This window comes from Artemia sp. Qi Xiang Cuo, chromosome 2 (genome assembly GCF_049724085.1).
Source record: "Artemia sp. Qi Xiang Cuo chromosome 2, ASM4972408v1, whole genome shotgun sequence".
NCBI classification, from domain to species: Eukaryota; Metazoa; Arthropoda; class Branchiopoda; order Anostraca; family Artemiidae; genus Artemia; species Artemia sp. Qi Xiang Cuo.
In genome coordinates this window covers 78,400,603-78,418,662 of record NC_142795.1, presented here as the reverse complement: position 1 = coordinate 78,418,662, position 18,060 = coordinate 78,400,603, and the positions used below count along the sequence as shown (strand labels likewise).

General features: G+C 32.5%; 1 protein-coding gene across 1 annotated transcript in view; it reads left to right on the top strand.

Moving 5' to 3' along the window:
• Positions 1 to 18,060, top strand: part of spn-E (tudor domain containing 9 protein spindle E) — a 191,656-nt gene that overhangs the window by 46,613 nt on the left and 126,983 nt on the right. The window contains exons 10-13 of the mRNA XM_089103288.1: positions 7,894 to 8,056; positions 9,856 to 9,983; positions 13,698 to 13,922; positions 16,015 to 16,140. Of these exons, the coding sequence (XP_088959414.1) occupies positions 7,894 to 8,056; positions 9,856 to 9,983; positions 13,698 to 13,922; positions 16,015 to 16,140 (642 nt within the window). The remainder of the gene's footprint in view (positions 1 to 7,893; positions 8,057 to 9,855; positions 9,984 to 13,697; positions 13,923 to 16,014; positions 16,141 to 18,060) is intronic.

The window sequence follows — 18,060 nt, the reverse complement described above, 5'->3', positions numbered from 1 at the left end:
ACCTTAATGAAAATCACACCATCATATTCAGCGTATGAGAGAACCCTACTGTAGAGGTTTCAAGCACTATCTACAAAAATGTGGAATTTTGTATTTTTTGCCTGAAGAAAGATCACGGATGCGTGTTTTTTTTTTTTTTTTTTTTTTTTTTTTTTTTTTTCTCCTCCAGGGGTGATCGTATCGACCCAGTGGTCCTAAAATATCGTGGGAGGGCTCATTGGATCGGAAATCGAAAGTTCTAGTGCCCGTTTTAAGTGACCAAAAAAATGGAGGGCAACTAGGCTCCCTCCCATGCTCATTTTTGCCCAAAGTTACCCGATCAAAATTTTGAGATAGCCATTTTTTTTAGCATGGTCTAAAATGTGATAACTATGTCTTTTAGGATGACTTAATCCCTCGAAGTCCCCAGGGGGAGGGCTGAAAGTTATGAACTTTACCCATTGTTAACATATAGTATTGGTTATTGGTAAGTATACAGACGTTTTCAGGGGAGATTTTTTTCTGGTAGGTGGAGGGGGGGGGTTATATGGGATGATCTTTCCATCACGGAAGTTTTCATGGGGAAAGGGATATTGCTATGACGGGGGTGCCGTATTTCCCAGCATTATTAAAGGAAAATATCAGAAACTAAATAAAAAAAACGAGTTTTTCAACTGAAAGTAAGGAGCAACATCAAAACTTAAAACGAACAGAAAATATTACGTATATGATTGGGTTCACCCCCTATTCAATACCTCGCTCTTTAAGCCAAAGCTTTTTAATACTTTCATAAGAGCTATTTATTCTAATTAACGGCCTTTGTAATTAAGGGTCATTTTTTAAGAATCGGAACAAAATTCGAACTTTAGCTTAAAGAGCAAGGTATTGACTAGGGAGCGAACCCTCTAATATACGTATTAAAAATCCATGAATATAGAAGTTCGTTACGTAAGTTAATTCGTAAGTTACGTATATTTATTACTAATAAAAACGTTCGTAAATAAAGTCAAACAAGTTTCGAGAAAGCCATTTAACCAAAAAAAAGTAAAATTAATATGAAAACTTTGTTTTGATTATTCATGTACGGTGAGCCAAAATCAAAACCTGCATTAATTCAAAAACATTCAAAAATTAAATTAAAAAAAAACAAGTTTTTTTTTAACTGAAAGTAATAACGACGTTAAAACTTAAAACGAACAGAAATTATCCGTATATGAAAGGGGCTGTGCCCTCCGCAACGCCTCGCTCTTTACGCTAAAGTTTGACTTACTCACAACTCTATTTTTTTTTAAACAATAAGAAACTTTAGCGTAAAGAGCGAGGCGTTGAGGAGGGGACAGCCCCTTTCATATACGGAATAATTTCTATTCGTTTTAAGTTTTAACGTCGTTCCTTACTTTCAGTTAAAAAAAACTTGTTTTTTTTATTTAGTCTTTAAAAGGCTCAGGTGCTATTAGCTCTATTCCTTTTTGTGGGAATTTCGTAATGATTTCAACTTAGTTATTTATTTTAATTTCTCTTCGTTTTCATTTATTTATTGACTCTGTTGAGTGATTCAACAGAATGTTTTCATTTGTTTATTGACAGTGATTTGTGGCGGTCTTGCGCTTAAAAAAAATATGTGACTTTAGTTCCGCTCATCCTTGGTTTAGTGTAGCTGTTTACTTGTCTTTGGAAAACTTCTTTTGTGGATAATTTTCTTTTAAAGTAACTTCTGTTCGTATTTACATTGGTCCATTCCTAAGATATTGCTGATACGCCCTTTTGAGAAACTATGCACATTTTATGTCTTAATTTAGTTCAACTTCCTATTCAGTATTCCTTGAAATTTTCACCTTAAAACCACTAGCCTTAGTAGTATTCGCAGTAGAATTAGCAATTGTGGCAATAGTAGCAATAGCAGCGTGCATTTAGTGTTTTTGGTCAATTGATCATCCTCCTCATCATTACATGAAAGTTCCAAATCAATACTTTAAAATGCCACTGAGATACGCCCTTTTGAAAACCTGAATATACATAGTGTGTTTTGATTTAATTCAACACTTCCCAAAACATTCCTCGAAAGCTTCACCTCAATACCCTTAGCCTTTTTGGACACCAAAGTTCAAACGGGCCCTCTTTCCCAGTAACAAATATTTTATGTAAACAATAGGTTAATCGTAAAACTTGCAGCAATTGGCCCAAGGGTTGGGGGGGGGGGTATCGTCATCTATTGGGTAGTTATTGGATCTTTCAACTTTGCTAAACAAAGTGGCTATGTAAAAATTTTGATCAGATATATTCGGAGTTCAAGGAGCATGGGGGGGGGGCTGCTTGCCGACAATCACTTTTGACTCTCAAAAAGAGAACTAGAGCTTTAATTTTCGATCGAATGAGACCCTACAAAGTTTCTATGACAACTCCTTTCATACCAAGTGCCTTGGCGAAGAAAAAAAAATAATGCATATAGCCTACTTCACTCTTTATTTAGATATTGCTATTGCACTGCTTATGATACCAGATCCCGTATATAGTATAGGTATCGCAGTCTCATTCATTGTTTAAAGTTTATTTATAGAATTGATGCATACTGGTTTTAGCTTAATTTTATATTTAGTAACAAGAGACCAAGTTTCACGTGGTGAAAAGAAAAGTTGTTTTCTTTACTATAAATAACTTGAATTTCCTTTTCTTCGCTGTAAAAGTAAAACCATTATGGTGTTGAGCATCTTGGTATTATTGACGTCATTCATATGAAAAATGTTTTTCCAGGCTGCAAAACGAATTTTCCCAAAGTCGTGACCTACCTAGATCTTCTTTTCACGCCGAAACACGGACTATTACATTATTGTGAACAATCCCATTAAACACACAATAATCACGGAGCGAAACTCTATCCCTGGTATACAGAGTATTATTGTAATTTTCTGCTGGAATGAGTTGCATTAAGGTTCTAAGACTCACAATTCAGCTGTCGGTTCTGATAATCATGAGTGCGACATACCTCATTTTGGCCGAAAATGAGTTATTTATGTATCGTGGGTAAATTAAGCACGATGAATCAAATGGTGCAGTCAGAATTGTCCTATCTTTTACCGTTACGATGATAAAAAGAGGCTTAAGCCTCTGAGCGGCGTATGCCTCTTTTTTATCAGGTCTCGTTGCAATTCCGAATGGCAGAAGAGCATTATCTTATGGAGCTATAACATGGGGACCTGGCATTTGTCTTTTTTTTTGTCAACAAAAAAGGACACTACGCCATAAAATGGAATAATTTTGAATTCGCTCGAAATACTTGAATTTAATTTAAACCACTGAAAAGAGCAAAAAAAGTTGGTTTCGAATTTGTCCCTTAAATTCCCATTAGCCCCATTCTTCAGTGCGACCACAGCTGAAAAACTTTTTTTCTTTTTGCTCTCCTGAAAAGTTACAAAAATGCCCTATGTCGAACTTTTAATTATCAAAGCCAAGCTATCAAACGGGGATGTCTTTCTCTAAAAGCTGATAAAATTTTAGCACAAAGTGTGGAGGTTGGATGGAGGGCATCCTCCCAGGAAGACAATGTTCAATAATATAAATATATTATTGAAAATATGAAAGATCTCTGCGGGCTAATTAGCCAAAAATTTGAATATTAATTTTAGTATTTTGATAGGCAACCAGTAAATAAAAAACCTATACTCAGCAACCGGCTAAATTTGCGACGTTTTAGAATCACACTAGAGAAGCACTATTCAAATTCTAGCTAAAATTGCGGGGTTAGAGGGACGGCAGTTCAACAGTCCCGCTACTGAGAAGCAGATCTAAGTCCTCGGGTTTTCTGTTAAAATTATTTTGTGTGTAAATTGTTAAGTTTTGTAAGACAACCATTAAATAATGTAGTTACTTACTAGCTAATTCGGAGCATTTTTGAGTCACCATAGGATAGTAATATTCAAATTTTAGCTTAAAGTGCGGGGGGTGAGAGAGAAGAAACCCACCCGGGAAGACAACTTTCAGCAGTCACTAGCCTGAGAAGTAAGATAAGAATCCTCTGATTTCCTTAAAAAATCATTTTGTGTCAAAAGATGAAAGATCTCTGAAGGTTAATTTAGCCAAAAAAATGGGCATATTAATCATAGTATTTTGGAAAGCAACCTGTAAATAAAACACTTGTATTTATCAACTGGCTATATTTGTGGCATTTAAGAATCGCCCTAGAGAAGTATTTTAACTTAAAGTTTGGGGGTTGGAAGGAAGGCAGCCACCAAGGAAGACAGTGTTCATCAAACCCGCGCTTGAGAAATAAGATCGGAGTCTTATTTTTTTTTTTTCTTACAAAATCATTTCTGTCAGAAAATGAATGATTTGTATGGATTGATTAACCTCCCCCATCCCCGAAAAATTGGCCTATTAATTCAATTATTTTGAAATTCATTCAGTTAATAAAACATTTATAGTTTTCAACTGGCTATATTTGTAGCATTTTAGAATCACCCTAGGAAAGTACCATTCTAATTTTAGTAGCGTAGAGTGTGGGGGCTAGCTAGAGGATTGGCAGCCACTGAGGAAGACAAAGCTTAACAATCACAAGAAGAAATGTAAATCATATAAAAAATTTATTGTCTGTTGTACCGAAATTTCTAGTCTAGGAACCATCATTTGGATCTATGAGAGGTAGTGGATTGGCGTGATGTCCCTTGAACAAAAAAGGGTTAAAACAGGAAGTTCTCAAAATCTCTGGGCTTTCCTCACCCAAGAACAATTCCAGCTCTATCTTTCACTATATGTAATTTGGTAAATACTGGTCACGCCCGTCTAACTTTCAAAAATAGTGTAATATTCATGCGTAGACTTTATAGGGTGTGATAAATTTTTCAACAAAACATCACGCATTTGCAAAAAGGACTCTAAAAAAGCTTTTGGAGTCTTTTTTTGATGAGTATGTTTTAATAGTCAATCATATTTCTTATTTATGGATACTATCAGAAATCTGGTCTCAGAGGGGAGCTTAACTCAATCGTTTCAAATACTATGGCTATTGAATCGGACTAAAGAGCATTTTTAAAGCACTATAAAATTTCAGGGTAAAGAGATTGAGAAGGGAACTGCCCCTGTATTCTCAGTATAATGTCTGAAAAAAATAAAATTGAAAATTATGTTTTAATGAGTGAACAAGGAGGGAGATTTTCCGTTATTCGAATTGAAAATCTGCTTAATGTCTGACCTTCTATGTGGCTGAAGCAATCTTGACCTACAGTCTATAAAAAAAACCTTGAATACGAACATATGCTAATCCACCCTTTACTACAATTTTAGAGTTGTGGACACTATTAGCCTAGGTCGCTCTTTACTTACAGCTTGTTGCTGTAAGTTTCAAATGTAGAAAAACAAAAATAGAAAAGTTAAGAATATGACCGACAAAACTTATGTTTTGTTTATTTAGATGAAAAAATCACCTTACGATTCAAATAAAAAATGCATGAAAAACTGACTCGGAAGGGGAAAAAATTATCAGCAATTGCTTAAACTATCAGAAATTCCTTGCGACGCACGGGGTTGAACCAGGAAACCCTTAATCAAAAGGCATGGTTTTCTCCACCGCGCTGTCACAAGGTATTTGATATTTGGATTTTCATGCAAAGCTGTGCAAATACTTTGCACAGCTTTGCTCATACTTTGCACATACATTGCACAGCAATAGCAGCGTGCATTTAGTGTTTTTTATTGCCTCTTATGTATGAATGATTTGAGTCTATTTTATCTATTTAATTTATTCAATCCAATTAAGTTGTCTAATTTATTTAAATTGAATTCTTGTTAAGTATATTTTTTGGTAAGAAGATTCTAATGGCTGATGCAGAGTCACTCCTTGTTTTACAGCAGATTTGAGGATTTATTTATATTAATGGACACCAAAACTAGAAAAGGAAACATTGCAATACAGCAGAGTAATCAGATGAAAAATAAGAAAGGTTCAATTTGGTTCCCCATGGAATTTTTACAAAGTTAATATTTTAAACATTTCACTTTTTTAGCTTTTTCAAAGAGATAATGAAAAAATAATTGTCGTCTTTCTTTATTGTCTCTTTTATTTATGAATGATTTGAGTCTATTTAATTTATTCAATCCATTTAAGTTGTCTAATTTATTTAAATTGAATTCTTGTTAAGTATATTTTTTTCTCTCTTTAAGTAAGTGGGTTTTTTTCTGAGGTAGTTATTCGTGCAAGTCTTCTCCTAATTTACAGGCCAAGAGGCTTATGGGGGAATTAGTATAGTTTATTATTGGGTGTGTGTTTCTTTATGAATAAATCTTATCTTAATGTAATAAATTATCCTAGGTTGTTGTAGACAACTATAAAATTGTTAATACTACCCAAATTATTATAATAACTGCCCTAAATCATCAAATTGACCCTTTGCGTATTAATATTAAAAATAATAAAGTTTTTTTCAACTGAAAGAAAGGAGCAACATTAAAACTTAAAATAAACAGAAATTAGTACGTATATGAGGGGGCTGTTCCTCCTTAACACCTTGATCTTTAAGCGAAAGTTTTTTTTTGTACTTTAACAAAAAAAAGCTTCTTATTCTTCTAATTAAACGACCCTTGTGTTTCAGGAGTCGTTCTTAAAGAATTGGGACAAAATTCAAACTTTTTGCGTAAAGACCCAGGTATTGAGGAGGAGCAATCCTCTCATATACACAATAATTTCTATTCATTTTAATGTTGCTCCTTACTTTCTGTTGAAAAAAACTTGTTTTGTTTAAATTTAATTTCTGATCGTTTTTTATTAATGCCAGGAAATCTTGCTCGACCTCCACGGACAAATCCCCCCTCCCCACGGATATATTCTCTAGACAATTCAATCCTGGTGAAAATTTACCTCGGTTAATTACGCTTAATATCTCAAGCGTAAAATTCAGTCAGCAAAGAGAAAGCAAGACATAATAAGAATTTCTTATAGAAAATCTGGCAAATTGCCCTGGTGCGAAGTTTTCTCTGAAAAATTCACCACCTGGAAGCTTCCCTTCCCATAGACAATTCTCCCTCTGGAAAATCCCCCCAGCAGAAAATTCCCCCAAAAAATGTATCCATACTTCCCAATAACAAGTACTATATGTAAACAAAGGACAAGTTTTATAATTTAAAGACCTTTTTCCAGGGCCTGTGGGTGATCATGATTTTTCCAAAGGTACAAAGGTACATTCGGCCTTTCAACTGTGCTGAACAAAATGGATATCTCAAAATTTCGATCGGTCGATTTTGAGAAAAAAGGAGCGTGGGAGGGGACTAGTTGCACTGCATTCTGTTTGGTTTCTTAAAAAGAGCACTAGAGCTTTTAATTTGCGTTCGAAAGAGCCCTGTTACGATGTTCTAGGACTATTGGGTCGACTCGATCCCACTGAAAAAATAAACAACAACAAATAAATACGCATCCGTGATCTTTCTTCTGGCAAAAAAATTCAAAGTTCTGCCATTTTTAGATAGGAGCTTGAAAAATCTACAGCAGTGTTCTCTGATCAAAAGAATTGGCTTATTGGCAAAAGAATCCGTCGGTATCAAAATTCTGTTTTTAGAACTTCAGTTCCTATTGAGCCGGGTCACTCCTTACTTACAGTTCCTTACCACGGACAGTTTGATAATATACATGGCGCTGAAGCTTTCAGAATTTAAATTAAAGCTGTTTAGCCTCTGTTCGTAAACCAAACCATTCAAAAGAAAATTTGCTCATTTCCTCGTGTGCAAAAAGATGCCTTCAAAACTTACTTCGTCTTATAAAAAGAAAAAAAAGAAAGAAAGAAGAAAATCGATTGTAATTTAAAGCTATTACTATTTTATTGTGCTCTAGTTTAACGATTAAATATAACGATTAGCACAATAGTAATTAACTTCGTATTTTTATTGTGCAAATATAACGATTAATTAACTTCGTAATTATTTGATATTTAGGTTGGAGCTATGCTGTTGACTGTAAACGGTGAAATTGACCCTGATGACGGCGACCTGACAATAATTGGCAAAATTATGAGCTGCCTTCCTCTTGATATACGTCTATCGAAGCTTATTGTTCTTGGATATGTCTTCAATGTTCTAGAGGAATGTATTATTATGGGTAAGCTAATTAACTAGATTCATTTATAATTAATTAAAATGAATCAATTAAAAAAAAAAAAGAGCCAAAAAATATTGATTCTTACTACTTCCATAAAACGTTTCTATAAATAAAATGACTACTAACTGAATAACTAAATATTTTGAGGCAAGGCAGGGGGTTCGAACCCCCTCCTCCCCCCCCCCCAAGAGTTTATCCTCCAGATTTTTTTGGCTTTTTTGAAGTTTTTTGTACCCCTGCTCCCCGAAAAAATCCCGGATACGGCCCTGCTGTGAGGTATTAAACTACTTAATAAATTATTCAATGCTAAGCATTAAATAATCTACATATAAATAAATTATAGTGTTATATTAAAAATTTCCAAATAAGAAATATCATTTTAAAAAAATTAATTAACTTAATTAGTTTAATTAAAATTAATTAGTAAAAATTATTAAATTAAAAATACCTTCAGGTTATCACTGGATATCAGATTTACAACTTAGGAACAGGGCAAAACCAAGAAATCTTGAGTCTTGGCTTGATCTTAGAAATAAAATTAATTCTAACTGAATAAGTGAATACTGTGAGATATTAAACTAATAAATGAATTATTAAGTACTAAGCATTAAATAATCTGCGTATAAATAAGTTGTAACTTTTTACTACAATTTTCTAAATACGAAATTATTTATTTTTAATTAATTAACTTAATTAATTAATTTTATTAAATTTATTTAGTTAAAATTGTTGAATAAAAAAGACGTTCAGGTTATGTAGACTTATAACTCTGGAATAGGCAAAGCCAAGAATCACGAATTCTTGGCTTGATCCTTGGAGTAACATCACTACTAACTGAATAAGTTAATACTGTGAGGGATTAAACTACTAAATAATTTAGTAAATACTAACCATTGAAAATTTTACATATAAATAAATTGTAACGTTTTATTAAAATTTTTAAGTAAGAAATTATGTATGTTTGAAACTAATTAATTTTATTTATTAATTTTATTAAAATCAATTACTCAAAACAGTTAAATCAAAAACACCTTCAGGTTATCACTAAATAGCAACCTTTGAACTTCGGAACTGTGCAAAACCATGAACTCTTGACTCTTTATGACCTCCATAAAGTGGTTCTATAAATAAATAACTATTAAATGAATAAGTATATACTTTGAGGCATTAAACTACTAAATAAATTTTTAAATACTAAATATTAAGTAATCTACATAAAAATGCATTGTAAGACTTTATTAGAAAAAAAGACTTTATTAGACTTTATTATTGGGAAAAGCATTTTCCGGAACTCGTTCAAATGGAAAGTAGAGACATATTGTAAAAATCTGTCCTTGTTTATTTGTTCTTTTTTCGCCACTAGTGGGGCGCTAATTCATCTTAGGAAGAGGTATGAAAGCTAATTTTTATGCCTACATGCTTTTTGTAAGTAACAACAGACAGTGTTAAAATAAAAAATTAACTATGTAATAAGAACACAACACCAAGATAAAGAAAAGGCAAATTAATGATGTGTTGATTTCAGCTTCTGGTCTTCCTGGGAAAAGTATTTTCCGGAACTTGTACAAATGGAAAGTAGAGACATATTGTAAAAATCTATCCTTGTTTATTTGTTGTTGTTTTTTTTTCGCCGCTAGTGGGGCACTAGTTCATCTTAGAAAGAGGTATGAAAGCTAATTTTTATGCCTACATGCTTTTTGTAATTAACAAAAGACAGTGTTAAAATAAAAAATAAACTATTTAATAAGAACACAACACCAAGATAAAGAAAAGGCAAATTAATGATGTATTGTTTTCAGCTTGTGGTCTTTCTGGGAAAAGTATTTTCCGGAACTCGTACAAATGGAAAGTAGAGACATATTGCAAAAAGACAGAATGGGATGCTGGAGCATTTAGTGATGTTATTGCTCTTATGAACGCATACAGAGTAAGTTTCCCTTTATTAACGCTTTTATTGAAGTCTTCTGTTAAGACTTTATCTTCATCTTCTTTTAGCTTCTTTTTCTTCTTTTTAATTTTTCTGTCTTACGAACGCTTACAGAGCAAGTTTCCTTTAAAAAAATGCTTTTATTCAACTTCTTCTGTTTAGCCTTCTTCTCCTTCTTCTTTTAAATTCTTATCCTTCTATTTTACTTCTCCATTTTATAAACGCATATAGACTAAGTTTCTTTTTTGAACATTTATTTAACTTTTTTTCATTTACTTGAAGTTTTTTCTCTTTAGTTCGACTTTTTCTTTTTCTTCATTTAACTTCCACTTCTTCCATTTAACTTTTCTGTCATATGAACGCATACAAATTAACTTTTCTTTTTAAAACTCTTTTATTTAACTACTTCTGTATAGACTCCTTCTTCTTTTAACTTCTTCTTCTTCTATTTAATTTTTTCTGTCTTATGAACCCATACAGAGTAAGTTTCTTTTTAAAAATTTATTTAACTTTTTTTCATTTACTTGAAGTTTTTTCTCTTTGGTTCTGACTTTTTCTTTTGTTCATTTAACTCTCTTCTATTTAACTTTTCTGTCTTATGAACGCATACAAATTAACTTTTCTTTTTAAAACTCTTTTATTTAACTACTTCTGTATAGACTCCTTCTTCTTTTAACTTCTTCTTCTTCTATTTAATTTTTTCTGTCTTATGAACCCATACAGAGTAAGTTTCTTTTTTAAAAATTTATTTAACTTTTTTTCATTTACTTGAAGTTTTTTCTCTTTGGTTCGACTTTTTTCTTTTTGTTCATTTAACTCTCTTCTATTTAACTTTTCTGTCTTATGAACGCATACAAATTAACTTTTCTTTTTAAAACTCTTTTATTTAACTACTTCTGTATAGACTCCTTCTTCTTTTAACTTCTTCTTCTTCTATTTAATTTATTCTGTCTTATGAACTTATACAGAGTAAATTTCCTCTTCTAATTCCAGTCAAGTTGTGCTGTTTAGATTAAAGATATAGTCAAACATCAAATGCCTGTTTACAGCTATGACATAGCTACTGCCTTAGTGTGTTCTGAGACTACACTGGTATGACGTGTGACAAAACCTTCTGAAGTGAACTATATTAATCAGACAAATGGCCAAGAAAAAAAAAGCAAATAAAAGACCATTTGACGATTGGAATGCGTGTGAATTCTTTCTCTGATGATTAATGCAGCCTGTCTACTGACTTGATTTTTGATAAGACGGCCAAATAATCACGTTTGAAAATAAGAATTATTGTAAATTGAATCTCTTTTTATTAATTATCATAAATAAGGTGTATTTAGATATCCCCAGTATCTCTATTTAAATTGAGGTATTTATGTATATACCTTTTAATTTCAATTACTTCCCCAAAAGGTTTTGGTAAACTATTAGAACTTACTTTAAACCAATAGATAGGCTGCAGTAACACCTAGAGAAAGATTTTTGTCCCAATACAATTTTACAATTTTGAATGGTCTTTCATTTGCTTCTTTTTTTCATTCACTTTTCTGGTTCAGTATAGCTCACTTCAAAGGGGTAGTGTTTTTCTTCTAAAAATATTGTTTTTTCTTTCTCTTTTTTGAACGCTGAGGAGGGCTCAGTGGAAGTATTTGCCAAAATATTTGTCTTGTTTCTTACGCTTTATTCACTGTCTGAAAATCACCCTCGTCTGGTTGTCTTTTTCCTTATTTTTTTCTTGAGTTTTTTTTTCGCGTGGTTACTGGTGATTTTATAGTAGAAGTATACATGATCTCGTGGTAAATTTTGTGAAGTGCAAATTTTCAGTCATGAATAGTTACAACTGTTAAAAGGCTCTTGAATAGCATAAAAACATGTATAATAATTTTTGTAATAATGAATGACGAGAATAGGTTGCAAAATTTGTCAAAGACGCATGGAGGTCCATAGACTCTCAAAAGCCCCTTTATATTGGCAACTGCCAGGAAGTTGTAGTCAGGTGAGACCCAGAAATACACTTCACAGGACCTACCGGAAGAATCCACGCAGCCTGCATACATTTGTTCAAGCTGAGTGAGAAGACATCACTCCAAAAGCAAGCCTGGGGGATTATCGTTGGCTCCTTCTTGATGCCTTGCTTGTCTCTAGATACACAGGTGGTCCTAAGGTCTCTACTTTAAGGTCCCATGGATAGGATTATTTGTATGTTTTACCATGTATTCACACAGCTGTCTTCTTGACCAAAAAGTATATTTTTGTGCAAAAGAACGGTTCTGATTTTGTGTTTTACTGACACAGCATGTTCATTAAAACACACCTTTTTTATGCTCTGCTGAAAAAAGTAGTTTTCTCGCGTTTTATTGGTTGATTTCTCTTGTGTCTGTAAAAAAAAAAAAAAAAAAAAAAAACAATGAAAAGTGTTTCAAGATTTTACTTCTTTTTTCTATTTGTTTGCTAGTTTTCTTTTTGCATCATGATGGTTCATTGGCTGCGGTGAAATGCTTTAAATTAGCAGTTCAAAGTCACTTCCGTAAAAAAAAAAAAAAAAAGATCAGATGTGGTAAAAAAAAGAAGCTATTAGTCATCGTTTGACTAATACTCATACTTCAATGATAGGCTTTTCTTTCAGAGTAAATGTGAAGTATAATTTGCGCTTTAATGAAGAATCTGAATATGGAATAATGTGTTTTTTATTTGCTATAAAACTAACGACAACATAAAAAATAATATAACAATGCTAATCTAGGTTTAAAGATGTGGGCTGCTGCTTCCCCTCCTCTCAAACCCTGTAAATTGCTGTCCTGTTCTTTGAGTGTCGATTGCGTTCTATTAAAAACCACATGAAAAAAAAAGAACAAATAAATACGTACCCGTGATCATCCTTCTGATTCTTCGCTAGGTGCCGACAATATTTTTAGGGTCTTCCTTTTTCACCGTTTTCGGTTTTTCTACTTTAACCTTCTCTCCGTTTTTGAGTGATTTTAGGATTTTGTATAAATCAGTTCTAAGTTTGTCTTCAACTGGAGCTAACTGCTTCAACAATGATTTATACTGGACTAGCCTTTTCATGACTGGATGATTTTTGACTTACAACAAAGCTTAAATTAGTACAGTAGCTTATTAGCAGTCTAAATTTTAGTTTCAAAAATTCTGCACCGGATGATATAGGCAATAAGCCCTCCTTAATAGCTTTCATTATAGGTTGAATTTCCTCTTTTAGGATATGGATATGAGATTTATACTCTTCGATAAGTCCTACAAGCTCAGGTGACTCCCTTTTAACCAAGTCAAGCTTTTTTTTTTGAACTCCGTTTTTCAATATGTTTCTCGGAAAAATACAAAATTTTGTGTTTCTTTAGATAGGTGTCTGGAACTTCTGTAACATGGCTCTCTGATATTCTGAATCTGATTATATAATATTCATCAATATCACTCACCTTTTTGATGGTATTTCCCCCCTTTCTCGAAAAATAGGCAAAGTTTCTCAGGCTAAAAACTTTGATTTGGTAGCATTTAACTTAATGAATTTCACGTATTTAGTATTACCAAAAAAGCTAATTCTTCTGATGCGAATATAATGATCAAAACTCCTTTTTGGAGCTCTGGTTATTGTTGAAACGGGTCACTCCTTACCTGCAGTTCCTTAATATTGATGTTGTCTGAACAATCTATATGTTCGCCCACTACAACTATAGATATTTCATAATTCTTTCAATTAAATAGGAATGGGAGATTCGTACAGCTGCCAATGAATGGGAACGATCTGGAGGTATGGACCGTGAAGCGAAGTTCTGCCATGAAAACTATCTTGAGAAGAAGCAGTTAGTGGAAATGAAAAACCAGATATTTGATGTTAAGAAAAGATTGGAGCAATTTAATCTTCAACCAGGGAGAATGCCATCTGATTACATTTGGCCTTCAGACCATGAAAAAACTTTAGTAATGAAGGTATGTTTGTTCTTTTTATTTTAATTCTCTTAAAAGTGAGTTGTTGTTATTATGTGGTTCTAAAAACAGGGTTTTCAACCAAGGAGCCTCAGAACACAAGGACTCAAGGTCCCTAGGTTTTATTGAAAAGAGTGAGACTTGGAGAATTTTATCCCCCTCCCCCATCCCCAAAAAGAAAAAATTCACATTTAGTTACATGCTTTCTGGCTATTTCATAGAAATATAAATTTTTTTTCATAGAGGCTGTCCCTCCTTTTCTTCCTTCCGAAATTAAATCCTGGGTGTAAGCTCAAATTGTACTGAAGATAAGCATATGCAATCTTTGACCGTTCCTTGTCTTATAGAATATTGTTATATCCAGAGAATTTGGTCTTGCGTTAAGAATTGCACCTTGAACTCGACTCCATTCCGAATGGAAGTGCAACTTCTCTGGGAGCGGTTAGGCTCCGAAGTTTATACGACCACCCCTTTCATAAAAACCTTATATATTAACAACGGACAGCTTGCAAAACTTACAGCCGGTTGCCCTGGGCACTGTGTGGGGGGAGGGGTAACAACCCCGAAGGCATAGTTATTTGACCTTTGAGCTATTTTGAAAAAAATGGCTATCTCAAAGTTTTGGTCGGTTGCATTTGGGGAAAGGAGGGTGGGAGAGTGCTAGTTGCCCTCTGATCACTTTTGACCCTTAAATAGGGCTCTAGAACTTCCGATTTCCAATTAAAGGAGTCCTTTCTTAAGTTTATACGACCATCCCTTCCATATAAAGCGGCTCTACAAAAAAGTCATCTTAGGCAGCTGCAATAGTGCTGCCTAAGTAAAGAGCAACGCAGGCACAATATATGACTTTTTTTTACCAGAGCACTACATAGAGAAAGAGCTGTTGTAGGAAAATCAAAAGTGGCTCATTCGATTGAAAATTGCAAGTTCTAGTGTCCTTTGTAATTGTAGAAAGTGATGGAACGTTAACCAACCCCCCTCTCCCACGCCAATCATTTCCCCAAACACATTAAATCAAAATTCTGAGATAACTCTTTTGTTTAGTGTAGTTGGAAGGCCCTGAAATTGTGTCTTTAAGGATGACATTCTAAAGCCCTCAGGTCAAGATGTAAGATATGCCCCGTGAACATATAAGATTTTTATGCAAATGGTGGCCGTATAAACTTCAGAATGGGGCTCATTGGATCGGAAATCAAGAAATTATAGTGCCCTTTTTAAGAGTCAAAGTGATCAGAGAGCATCTACCCCCCCCTCCACTATCATATTTTCCTCACATGCATCTGATAGAAATAATGAGATAGCCATTTGTTCAAAAATAGTCGAAAGATCACATTACAAGGTCTTTTGGGTTGACACAACCCTCCAGAGTCTGGGGACAAGGATTGAAATTTATGCCCGATGGTTGCAATATTATTTTTATGTAAAAAGTTATTTTCAATAAAAAACGAATATAAATTAATTTGAAAAGGTTTTTCCACAAAATAAGTTCTCTAGGAAAATTAAAGAGCTCTATTAAGCCAAAAATAAGCAAAAATAAAGTCAAGTAATCTTCCAAGGGTAAAACTACTAGAAATCACTATCAGTAAATTATTGGGACACAAAACGAACCTAAATTACAATATATGGAAATTCTAGGAGAGCACAAAAATAACAAAGCAGGGAACATAAACCTTAATTGAGGGAAAGTGTTTTCCCTCGAAATGGTTCAAAGGCCTATTGAATAAAGCTATTTATAGCAGAAATACAGAGACAGACAGGGATAAATAGATAGAAAGAGAGAGAAAGATAAAGTCACTAAATAAAGGTACAGTTATGCTTGCTTTGCCCCTCACAGAGACTCAGTCTTGACTTTACTCTAATTAGCCACGGCTCTCAAGTTTTTTCATTACTGTCACCAAGTTACACTAGTTCTATCTTTATTTTACTTACCTTAGCATATATCGATGTATATAACGGACTTACAGGACTTCACAGTGCGCTTATGGAACACATATGCTGTTATCCATAGATATGATTCATTTTTATGTGATTCATCAGTAGGCACATTTACAAAACTTTACTAGTTATGATTGTAAATTGTTGTTTTTTTTTTCAGATTGCATTAGCCGGTGCATTTTACCCATTTTATTTTCTTGGAGGAAACGGTCAGGATGAGCAAATTTGGGAAGATGCCCGAAAAGAACTCGATGGAAGGGATCCTTTGACATCTGTCCTGTTTTCGGTAATATTTTAAAAAAATTTGGTAATATATTCGGTGATATTTTAAAATTAGATAAAATATTCGGTAATATATTCGGTAATATTTTAAAAATTCTGTAATACGGTAATATTTTAAAAATTCGGTAAAATATTCGATAATATATTCGGTAATATTTTAAAATTTTAGGGCTGACGGAATCATTTCCCTAATGTCGATCAGAATCCCCCCCCCTCCACCCTTCCTCAAGAAAACATTCTAAGATTCTTTGGCCAGGTACGTCATTGCACCAAGCGGGGAATTTCACCCCCCGCTCATATGGTCAGCTTATATGGGTCTGTCAGCCTCCTCTCCTGCATTGGGAAAGTCCACGAAAAGGCTTCAAATTGTATATTTTCTCAGTTCAGAAAAAAAATTGAACTTCTCATAATAAAATAAACTTCTGTTAGTTTTACTACTTGAACCCAAACATTTAAAGAACACCGATGATAAAATTTATATGATTAAGAATCAAAAGTTAAAAAAAACACTGAAATTAAGAGGGGCAAATATACCCCCCAGGTTCTCTCCAAATGGCAGGTCTGAGAGCCCAAAAGATTTTGGATAACCTTGAAAATTATCCAATGCTACCTCTCCCCCCTCCCCCCGCCTGATAGCTTGACACGTTGTCTTTTATTTCTTTTTCAATTTTTGTTTGTTTTATTGATCTAGTATTGCTCCATTTTAAATAGGTTATTGGTAGAATTACCATATCAAAGAACTGTTTTGACTTTTTGCAGCCAAACTAGGCATCGGTAAATCTTCATTTTATGTCCTGATTCGAGTATTTCAATCTTAAACATGAAATTATTTTTTGTTCGCATTAAGATTTGTTCGATTTTGCCTTTTCTTAAATTAAATTATTTGAAATGGATATAGTTCCATAAAACCACAGTACTCAAAAGTAAAAAAGAAAAAAATGTTTGATTTTTGAAATTAAAATAGCTGATACATGTAGATCGATGTGTTTTATGTATTTAGAATTTAAATTGTAGGTATTAAAATGTGTATCTGCTATTTTTTTTTTATTTAATACTTATTTTTTATTATATTTTTATAAAATTTGTTTTATTCTGCGGTTATTTATTTATTTTATTCATTTAGTTAAATTTCTATAATATTTCTTGTTTATTATATGTATTATCTATTTTTATTTATTATTTATTTATTATAAATCTATTAGAATTTGTATTTAGAATATAATACATATACTATATATATATATATATATATATATATATATATATATATATATATATATATATATATATATATATATTATATATATATATATATATATATATATATATATATATATATATATATATATATTAATATATATTAATATATATATATATATATATATATATATATATATATATATATATATATATATATATATATATATATATATATATATATATATATATATATATATATATATGTATATATATATATGCTAATTATTTTTGGTAGTCCTCCTGCAAAAAGTTTTAAAAACTTTTAGTTGCTTGTACTTTTTGTTTGATTGTTTTCACAACAAAGCTCTGACCCCGCCTATGGTTCAATTTTCATTTTTCAATTGAAAATTGTTTTCAGTGTTTTTACATACTCGGATATTAAAAAATATTATTATTTATAGTATAATAATTTTTTAATATAATGTTAAGTATCATACAAAATATATTTTCATTGCATTATTGTGTATTGGTATGATATAAATTAATTATAACTTGATTGTATTGTCTTGAAGAGACTTAACAAAACTGTTGAAACAAATCTGCTGTCAATTTTTCCTCTACCTCGAAGGAACTTTCTCTAAAAATTTTGTAATTACACGCTCGAGTCTCTAGATATTTATCGCTTTCATGATAATTCTTAAAGGCGCGTGACTTTTTCTTACAC